We start from the raw sequence: 11,187 nt of genomic DNA, 5'->3' as shown, positions 1-11,187 counted from the left end.
AGTGAGGCTTGGAATAGCATGATCATTATCGGTAATTCATTATCCATTATAAACTGGGTGGTTCGAGCCCTGAATGCTGATTGGCTGACATCCGTGGTATATCGGACCGTATACCAAACATTTATATTTTCTGCTCAAATTACTTTTTTAACCAGTTTATAATATCAATAAGGCACCTCGGGGGGGGGGGGGGTGATATATGGCCATTATACCACTACTAAAGGCTGTATCCAGGCACTCTGTGTTGCGTCGTGCATAAGAACAGCCCTTAGTCAGGGGAATTTGGCCATATACTACACCCCTCATGCCTTATTGCTTAAATATACTATGGTATACATATATATTTATAAACTGGGTGGTTTGAGCCCTGAATGCTCTGCTTTGCGTCGTGCCTAAGAACAGCCCTTAGCCGTGGTATAATGGCCATATACCACACCCCCTCGTGACTTAATGCTTAAATATATATATATATATATTTGTTTTTACAGAGAATGAATTTCTCACTCACATCCTGAAACAAGTCAACAATTGTGCACACATCAACCAAGGTGGACTGCGTGGACCTTGCAGCACGTCATATATATTGCCCAGAAAACTGCAAACAAAGGTAGGCATAATAATATATTTGTATATATACTGAACAAAAATATAATCACAACATGCAACAATTTCAAAGATTTTACTGAGTTACAGTTCATGTAAGGAAATCAGTCAATTGAAATAAATGAATTCGGTGTTAATCTATGGATTTCACATGACTGGGCAGGGGCACAGTCTTTGGTGGGCCTGAGAGGGCTTAGCCCAATTAGAATGAGGTTTTCCCCACAAAAGGGTTTTGTTACAGACAGAAATACTCCCCACCCACTCCTAGATGATCCCGCAGGTGATAAAGCTGGATGTGGAGGTCCTGGACTGGCATGGTTATATGTGGTCGATTGGACTTACTGCAAAATTCTCCAAAATGACGTTGGAGGCAGCTTATGGTAGAGAAATGAAGATTCAATTATCTGGCAACAGCTCTGGTGGACATTCCTGCAGTCAGCATGCCAATTGCACGCTCCCTCAAAACTTGAGACATCTGTGGCATTGTGTTGTGTGACAAAAGTGGGCTTTTATTGTCCCCCAGCACAAGGTGCACCTGTGTAATGATCATGCTTTTAATCAGCTTCTTGATATGCCACACCTGTCAGGTGGATGGATTATCTTGGCAAATGAGAAATGCTCACTAACAGGGATGTAAACAAATGTGTGCACAACATTTGAGAGAAATAAGCTTTTTGTGCGTATGGAACATTTCTGTGATTTTTTTTATTTCAGCTCATGAAACATGGGCCCAACACCTCACATGTTGCGTTTACATTTTATTCAGTATATCTTTTCTAGTAATAGGTTCACGTAACATACATTTGGATATTATAACATGCTGCTCTTGGATGTCCTGGGGGGAGAAAACATTATATTTTACCAATTCACTTTACCTGTGAACGGATATAGTTGTGTATTTCTAAGGCTAATGGAAGTGGTAGCCAGGATGTTTTGGAATGAGCAGCATGTTTAGCAGTGTCATGTCAATGCCCTTTTGACCCCTGTGAAATCACAGACTCAGATATTGTTTTACATATGTAGGGATGTGTAGTCAGCTTCGCTGAATGTGCTACTTTGTTGTTATACCACAACACTTAACTAATAAGTCATGTATCTTACTTAAGGTTGAAGGTAGGCTGAAGGTTACCATGCCTCCCAGTTTATGAGTCCAAATTGGCTAGCTGAAACCATAACAATATCCGGACAGCTTTGTTTAAGGATAGCCTCTTTAAAAATACTCATAATGTCAACAGTGAAGAAACGGGACAGATATTGTATTGACCAATGACCACCAAAGAGCCATCATAATTTAAAATGTCATACAGTTTTGTGGCATGTCAGGAATATATGACACAAACAAATCACAGCCTGAGAGTGTAGTAAATATTAAATACCAACGAGGCCTTATTTGAATGGCATGTCACTGTTTGTACTGCCCATGTAAATTCTCTTTGAACGTCATGCGTTCCCTCCCTGTCTGCACGAGTTTTCTACTTCTCTCTCATACCCTTAAACATCTACTGGAGCTGCCCCATTACCATACTTCCGATTCCTCCTCTGCAGAATTAGATACAGCTTTGAGTTTAAGGACCAACGATAGCTGTTGTCAAATGGGTGCCAAAAGCACATCCTCTATATACCCTCTCAGAACCTTTGTGCTGCTCATGTAGCAGAAGCTATAATGCTTGAACATAAAAGGTTCGATCGGTTCCTTCGTCTCCCCTCCGATAATACAGGTCGTTTGCTTGATCCAGGCATTTGAAGGAGTACAGTACATTAGTGAACACACTCACAAACATATTGACTGCATTTGTAAAATAATGATCTACTGACAAATGATCAGTGAAATAGTGTACGTACTCCTCAGTGTCAGAACCAAGGTCATCAGGGATCCAATATCGATAGGAGCATTAGTATATTCAATTCTTGTTACCATAACGCTTTTAGTGTTTTCATTAAACATGATATTGTGGCTTGACTTGTAAGAAAGAGGAATCCAAATGTTTCATGTACCGAGCATTATTAAATGTCCTGGTACAAGAGGTTAAATTACGAAACATTGTTGAAAACAAGTAGATTTACATCATGTGAGTGTTGCTTCTCAATAATGCAGAGGTGCATCATTTGTAAATATTTGTCAACCTGTGAAATGAATACAGCAATTACGCTATCTGAATATGAAATGTATTCGTATTACTGTAGACACTGTAGCACATACACAGTATCTATAAACGCTTACAAAATGAGTGAGTTTGTCTGTCTGCATGTGTGTGTGTGTCTGTTTGGAAAAAAGTGTAATGAACTAATCAGGTACATTAGTTGTTACAGAATGTCATCTATAGTGTTTGGGTAGTTGTTTGTTTCAATAGGGCCCCGAGTAATCAAAAGTAATGAACCTATTATGAGAAGGTCCTCTGAGGGCCCGGCGTGGCATTAAGAGTGTGGCACATAAAAGGTTTATTAAAGGAAATTAAGGTTCATCACTGCCACACCTGCTCCCCCATTATAAATGTATGACAGGTCAGTGCCTTCAATCACAACAGCAAACCAGAGAGAGGAGTCATGTTTCCCATTACCAGGAAAAGTAACAGTGTATCCTGTGACTCACAGATTTCACTGGCCTGTGACCACTATACACCGCCATCAGCCAGGAATAATTACGTTTAATAGGTTTTATTTGGGATCCACACGTATGGTGGCGAGGGAGAGTGGATTGATTTGAACAACTATTTTGGTCTAAACACACTACTGTCTGTCTGTATGCTACCACCTGCACTTTAATGTCATTATTTTGCATTATTACATTTTTCTCCACCTCAAAAGTTTTTTTTGTTTTGTTTTAACTTCACCTTAGTTTGGTATTTTGCTTTTACATGCTACATGTGTTTTCGTGACTCTACACCAATTAAATGCCACCGATCATTTGCACGTAACTACATCAATGTTCTGGGAAACATAGGCTATTGTTGATAGGAACGGTCAAAATCATTTCAAATAAACTTCAACCACTGACGTCAAGGGCTCTCAAACATTAAATGGATCCAGCATCTGCTGATAAAATGTTAGCAGCCTTATTTCAGTCCCAGTTGTCAATATTTACAGAATCTGTATTTTGATAGAAAGTGAGTGTTACATGCATAATGATACATAGTGTGTTCGTTATTTACAGATGGATTCAGAAGGAGAGGATTACACACTCCAAACATGCAAAGGTGAGTAGCTTCAACAACTCTTACCATGTTCAGGCAAGCACATCAGTAGCAGTAACCAAAGCGCTTCAGCTATTCACACACATTCCACTTATAGAGCTGTGGGGGTCTAGGGGGATATCAGTTCAACAATCCAACTTTACAACTGTCAATTTTACGAATGATCTTACCAATTTGAAGAGCACTGCATTGCCATTACATTACTCAGATGGAGAATTACTTCATCAAATTGGAACAGTGGCTCAAATTAGTTAAGGAGTGCATATATATAGTGTGATTGAAAACCTCTAGACAGGCGATGCCATTATGCTAGTTTTCCAAGCCTCTGAAGTCTGGTTGGTGGCACCAGAGCCATTATTACATCTGGAAAATGTATTATGGATTTGTGCTTCATGGGAATACAGTAGACCGCTGAATGAGATTTGCATCTGTGCTGCATGGCCCTCTGGGAAAATCGATTTGCCTTTTCAGATCATGTTGTCAAAGCTGTCAGGAGGATGATCTACAGTGGATTGGGGGAGTGAATTTGTTATCAATATAAAGGGAATCTTTGCGATAATTTTGTTCATATTAGAAAGCTTTTTTTTTAAATCGTAAAACATTTAAATATAGCAACACATTTTTTGACAAGTAACACTAACTCTTTTTTTTATAGATAATCTGCTAGAGTACGCTCCAAATTTATGCTAAGCTAACACCCCACTACCATGAGGGTACAGTAAGTAGTAGGCCACAGTGTTCCTTCCCGACTGGTTATCCAAAAGGTGGAGCTACTAGATCAGTAGCCTTGACCAGGATAATGTTTCCCAAGTAGACAGATGCAGAGCCTGAGTCACTCCACAGAGGAAATGTGAACATGACTATTTACCTAACATACCTCTGCCTCTGCTTCTGTTTCCAGTTCCAGTTGAATGCATCACCCAGGCTTCCGGGTAAGGGTTCATGACCTCTTTTTGAAAATAAACCCTTACAGATATCCTCTAACTCACCCCGGGTTTCTATGTCCTTACATACAGAGTGAAATAGGCATCCTTTGTTAGTAGATGTGGTATGCTGGCCATGCTCTTATCTTGATAATAATGGTTATAATTACATTTGTCCCCATAGCTCTTCACTGTTTCTACGTACATCATTTTTAATGGAATTTTTGGGGGTTCGTTCAACATCTCAGCTAAATACAGTTTCTTCAACCTAATGTTGACCTTTTTTCACTATAGCTACAAATGAGACTTGTACTTTCTGAGTCCCGAAAATTACAATTGGTGAATAAACTGACAATGTTACATTTTAGGTTCACTTTCAGTTCAAATTTTTCAGATGAACCCCAGTAACGGCTATGGCACATTGTTGACCCCGTTGCTCTTTTCATTCATCCATCCCCCCACAACAGCACATATGGGTCTATGGCTGCTAGGAAAAGACTCGCCCAGGAAGGGGTGCAGGGCGCCCCCGTCAACAAGAGAAAGTCTCTCCTGATGAGGCCCCGCCACTACAGCCCCAGCCAGGCGTGCTGCGAGGAGGAGAACGAGGACCTGGCACAGTCACAGGACAAAGAAGAGCTGAGGAACATTGACACTCCAGCAGGTAGACAGATGTCCTGTTGTTTTGTCTGTTTTGATGAACAATTGACGCTGAATTTTAAAATCCCATCTGTTGCATTCATATTTCCGTCCCTCTCTATTGCCTTTTAGGGCCCGGCATCAGCCAGACCCCGTAGTCATTATGTACTGGAAGTGAAAGACAACACTGCTGGGTCTACATAAGTTGTGTCTGTCTCACATCCTCAGATTGAAGTTTATCTTTCATGATTTTTTTTTTTGGGGGGGGGGGTGGCTTTACCCCACTTTTTTTGACGAGGCCAGATCTCGGACTTCTCATTTTCTTTTTGTCTGATGTGTTTTTGTTGTTTTTTTCCTCCAGAAAAGCCATTCAAAAATAGGTTGAAAACACTGAGAATTGAAACATTATGATCGTGTTTGCCTGAGGGCCTTCGGTTTTGAGTCTCATCTGTTGCTGTTTGTAAAGTTAGTTTAGTTGAGTGTAGAATATACACTTCATTGATTGATTATCGACACAAGCTGATGCTGCATCTTAAAAGAACCAGTTCCCCTTCTGAATGAGGACATTGGCATTGCCTAAACATGTTCTTATAAAAACCAATGTCACTGATACAATAGAATAGAATACATAGGGTGCTCATTTGTCAGGAGATACTAAGACCAAGCTACGTACTCAATGACATAAGGAAATATTTGTGTTTATTTCATTTAAAAACATTGTCCCCCTCCAAAAGCAAAACATTTCTATTTCCTAATGAATTGAATTTTGAGCATTTTGGCCACAATATCCATGGTTTACACATGCATTCTCACCCACTATAATCTGCACTTATTTGGTATATTTTTAACGATGTAACTAAGCAACAAACGTAATTGTCCCCTTCGAAAGCTTTTGTTAGGCCCTCTAACACAGTCCAAATATACATAATTAGGCATAATGTCTACAGCTCATTATAGTACACATGTGGGTAGTTAAATGGACCAAGAGAGTAGCTCAATGAATTGTGCAGATTCATTGGAAATGGAATTGATTTGTTTCTGGGGTTCATATAACATTACAATTATCGTAACCCTTTTTGCACTAGCTTTGCCATCCGTTTTTTCCCCCCTCGGATAACTTTCTTTGTTCATATACCTCCCTCATGGTCTGTTTGCGTTTCAAGCAGAGCTTTTATGTGTCTGTATTCAGCCACCACTACTTTCCTACTGCATTATAACCTTTTAATCAAGAAAAGTGTATATTTAAAAAAAAAAAATCAAAATAGGGCCCTTGCCAACAGCAAGCCCTATAAAATACAGTGAACATGTATCAAACGTCAGGCAACACAAACAAATGACTGCACATTGAGTGGTTAACATAGATCTACATACCTTTGTCAATATCATTTTGTCACAGTCTGGTCTGGGGCTATTTTATGTGAAAAGATTGTGACAGTTCAAGTGGATAGAACAAGCAATAAGAATGTAACAGTGGGGATACCGTTCATATCTGCATTTCATGACGAAAAGAGGGGAAAATGAGCCTCTCATTTGGTCGAGCCGCATTGCGTTCAGCTCCAGCCAAGCTCCAACCCTGCTGCAGAGCGCCGGTAATGGCTATTCTGGATTACAAACTGTTCACCTGTTCCAATACATAAACCACAGGAGGGATCCAAGTGCAGTCTCTTTTCCACTGCACTTCTCTCACTGTGTGTCATCCATCTGGGCAAAAATAAGCACTTTTTTCTGTCTGCTCTGCTAATTGTAGCTAAGCATAACTGACTTTTTACTCTTTGGCCAGGCTGCAATTTGTAATGCCTCTGTTTCGAAAGGAAGTGCCTCTAACAACAAAGAGGTTATTAGCCACGTTTTGGCATTGCAAAATCCAGCTTGATATTTTTGTGGGGTTGCATCTAAAAAGGAGTTTCATCAAGTCTATTTCGTTCAAGTTCTTGCTCTGCTGCTGGTATGTTTTGACCTGTCCAGTATTACACTCAATACATTTACCTACATTTGCACAACCTAAAATCATACGCATCAAAACAAAAGCCTGTTTTTTTTTTTTTTTTTTTTTTGCCAGAGGTCCGTTTTCAGATAATACTTCCTGCATTTAGCAGCTTTACTTTTTTTGTGGGATTATGTTTTGTACTGTGGCCTGACTATAATGATGAGTTGTATCTGTTTGATCATGTCTATATCCTCCTCAGTGGAATCCACTTACAAGCCTACGTAGCCTATACGTATCCTAAATGATTCCCAAATCTATCATCAACCTATTGGATCCCTCTCATTCCATTCTCTGTGGGCTACTTTTAGTTTGGTCCATGACGTCTAGCCACTTAAGAGGATAGATCAACTCAGTACAGTACAGCCTACTTATGATTTATGAAGTAAAAACCCTTATGGCCTTTGCCAAAGAGATTTAGCACAGAATATACGTTTAAATGATTTGGAGGATCAAAGGAGATTTTATCGAATCAATCCAGATGATAGCTTGCCATTGTTAATCATTGACCATGAGTTAATATTAATATAATCAGGGGTGTTACTAAAATAAAGTGTCATTTAAAATGCATTTTGGGGAACTAAGAGGCCTAGCTTTCCTGTCAGTTCCACTTAAATTGACTAAGCTGGAAACCAGAAAATGAATTGTCAAATATTTTACCATTACTCACAGTCTTGGGATACATTAAATATTTTGATATGTTAATAAAAATGTCCCCTGATAAACAATTTAAAAGCTTAGTAAAGAATCGATATAAAAACAAATTACTAGGTGCACTCCACATAATGACATATTGAAAAAATGTAAATTAAAGAAAGGAATATATATATATATATTTTACTGATATTTTCGCCACTTTCTTGGTTCTTATGCTTACATAATGAATATGGTTTCTTAAATGAGTTGTATGCGAACGACTACATGTTAATATAAAAAAAAAAAACATAAAGCCCTGCTTAGCTTACACCTAATAACTACTTAAAACTGATGTCCAGTGTCATAAGCGATGTAGGCTAAATCTCTGTTGTAATCTGGCCCGTCTTCATCCATATCAAATTGTTGTATTCTGATTGGAGATTTTAAAGAAGACGAAGACAATCTTTTTCTTTATCTCTAGGTTTCATGTTCAACTAGCCAAAACAAGTGTCCTGTGTATTATGTCTGACGTACTTGAGGAATTGCAGCATTATCTTGCAGTTGCTGTCCCGTCCATACTATTATTATTTTCATTACATATTTGATTTTTCAATCCTCTTAACAGTTATTTGAACTACAAGACATGCGTTTTCAAGATATGGAAACTGTCATGAAATGTGCGTTGAATGTCTCTGCTAAACATTCTAACTAAGCTCAAATGGGGACATACAAATTGTTACACTCTCTGCCCAGGCAAATGTTCTCGGAAAAGCATGGCCTTAACATGAACAATTGATTCAAATCTGACAGCCTCGTTCTTTATTCTCTTTGCTCCTACTTTGTTTCTTAGATGGTTGCCAAGATACGCTTAATGAAGTGCCCAACCAAAATGGCTGCCAGGACTCAATAACAAAACCCCATGATTCCTTTGGATGGTCTGAAGTGGTGACTGATGACTCTCTCCATGAGGAGGTTGCCGCCTCGGAAACTCTAGAAGATGAAGAGGTGGAGGAACGAAACCAAGAAGAAGAGGAAGAAGCAGACCAAAGTCAGGACAGGATTAGTATGACTTGCAGTTCCTCGCCACGTAAAAGCCCGTACGGGGACAGTCGGAAAGCAGAGTGGGAGCCTCTGTCCCTGACTCATTCTGCTAGGGTGAATGGCTCCAACGGCTTCATCAGCAGCCCCTCCAAAGCCACCGCCGGAGAAGGACACCCATTGAGCAGGAACGGCCACCAACACATGAGAGAGGACAATCCTGACTCGGACCCGAGGGGGTACAACATGGGCAGAGTAGGCCCCTTCCAGGCAGGGGCCCTGCGGCTCTACCCCAGTGAGGAGGACAGTGAGGGGGAGCCAGAGGTGGAGAGGCCTCCCCAGCTGGAGGCCTGGGCGCTGGGCCTGCAAGAGATGGAGAGACCGCTGGGCCTGGAGATGGACCGAGACAGAGGAGACAGAGACAGGGACAGAGGGAGGGTGAACCTGAGCCTCCTGGAGCAGGCCATGGTCCTGCAGTCAGAGCAGAGGCATGTCATCCACAACGCCTACAGAGAGATGGACAGGTTCCTACTGGAGCAGATGACCAATGAGAGGAGGCACCAAAGGCTACTGGATGTAAACTCCAGGGTGAGCTATCATGGATGCAAAGGTATGGATAATAGATTTGAATATGTCTTATTTCTTTGTCACTTCAAGACTTTTGCTATTTTATCAGGTTTATGTTTTTTTCACAACAGGTTTTTATCAACGTGATGACAGAGAGGACCCTTTTCTTATAGCCCTTTCTCTGCTTTTGTTTGGGTACTATTTCGGAAACTTGAACAGAATAGAACCACATACAGTGTATATTGCACTTATTGTAATGAAGAGTAGTGGGCATAAAAGAAGTACGCAGCAGACATGATTATGCATGTTTATCTAGTACGTATCAGACCTCTTGTGATTTTAATAATGAGGCTCTTCGAAACGTAAAAATAATAAAATAACCATATTCTGAGGGGGAAATCGGAGGGAGGAGGAGGATAAAAATCCTCTTAAGTACTAAAAACATTTTGGCAACAAATGAAGTAATAGACAAAAACAGACTAAAATAAAAAATAAAAAAAATCTTCTGATGGAATTGCTACTACTCAGAAAATTGGATTTTGATAGGAATCAACTGGATATTTAACCATAACCATAACTCTTAAATCCACCCAAAGTACCCCTCATGTTTTCCACTGATTCTTCAAATGACTGAAGCCTAATGTGTAATCCCAGATGTAATCTTTCGATGGATGGGCATTAAGAAATGAATGCCCTGTGTTGAACTGGAAGCCTTAACTAAAATTACAGATTAAAAGAAGCATTTTGCAAAAAAAGTGTCTAGCTCTTTGCATGATACTGTCCTGCAATCTGTATGTTTCTATGTAGCTACTGTATATCTATGTATATTTATAGCACTGTAGCTTCGGTATTTAAGTGCGTTTCCACTTAGCAATTCTCAGAATCTCACTTAAAACACATTTTCGAGGAACATTCATTCAAGAGAACCTCTACAAGTTGAATCAAATTAAACTAGTTTCATTAGCTAAGACAATTTTTCCAAAAATACTTTTTTAATGAACTATTACCTTTGTTCTACTCTTTGTTTGTGTGGTAAGGAAGGTTATAAAGCAGGTCAAGAAGGATACTGCAACATTCTTAAAGGTGTCGTTATGTATGCCTATGTACAGTATGTGTGACATATGGGAATGTCTATGTATAAATCAAAGAGTTCCTGCTGTTTGTCTCCTCCCAGACTCTCCACGGCCAGACAAGAAGGACATTAGGTGTCCCACCCCTGGGTGTGATGGAACTGGACATGTCACTGGTTTGTACCCCCACCACCGGAGTCTGTCCGGCTGCCCCCACAAAGTCAGGGTTCCCCCAGAGAGTAAGTCACTCACGTAGACACCTGCTGTATACATCATACATACACAAGCACGCACACATATAGAATACAATGGAATGAGATGTTGTGATCAATCATGAAATAAGTTCGAAGGAAATCATGAAGTTATCAAACACAGATGTAGGATCTTAATTTGAGCCAGTTTGCTACAGCAGGAGAATAATCCTGGAATAACAGGACATGTAGATTATGATGAAGGCCATTTCTGTAGGGGTTGATGCCTTTCACGTAAGGGAAAATCAAGTCTGAAATGTGAAAGTGGAAATTACAGATGTATTTTTG

The 11,187-nt window shown here is 39.9% G+C and overlaps 1 protein-coding gene across 1 annotated transcript in view; it reads left to right on the top strand.

The window, feature by feature from the left end:
* The first annotated feature begins 526 nt into the window (after positions 1-526).
* LOC135558833 (suppression of tumorigenicity 18 protein-like) overlaps positions 527-11,187 on the top strand; it is a 29,633-nt gene continuing 18,972 nt past the window's right edge. The window contains 6 exon segments of the mRNA XM_064992996.1: positions 527-607; positions 3,755-3,797; positions 4,696-4,726; positions 5,185-5,378; positions 8,824-9,621; positions 10,753-10,887. Coding sequence (XP_064849068.1) covers positions 3,755-3,797; positions 4,696-4,726; positions 5,185-5,378; positions 8,824-9,621; positions 10,753-10,887 — 1,201 coding nt within the window. The 5' untranslated portion in view covers positions 527-607.

Source organism: Oncorhynchus masou, chromosome 17, assembly GCF_036934945.1.
Source record: "Oncorhynchus masou masou isolate Uvic2021 chromosome 17, UVic_Omas_1.1, whole genome shotgun sequence".
Classification (NCBI taxonomy): domain Eukaryota; kingdom Metazoa; phylum Chordata; class Actinopteri; order Salmoniformes; family Salmonidae; genus Oncorhynchus; species Oncorhynchus masou.
Note: the sequence above shows the minus strand (reverse complement) of the source record. Positions and strands in the feature narration are given on the sequence as shown.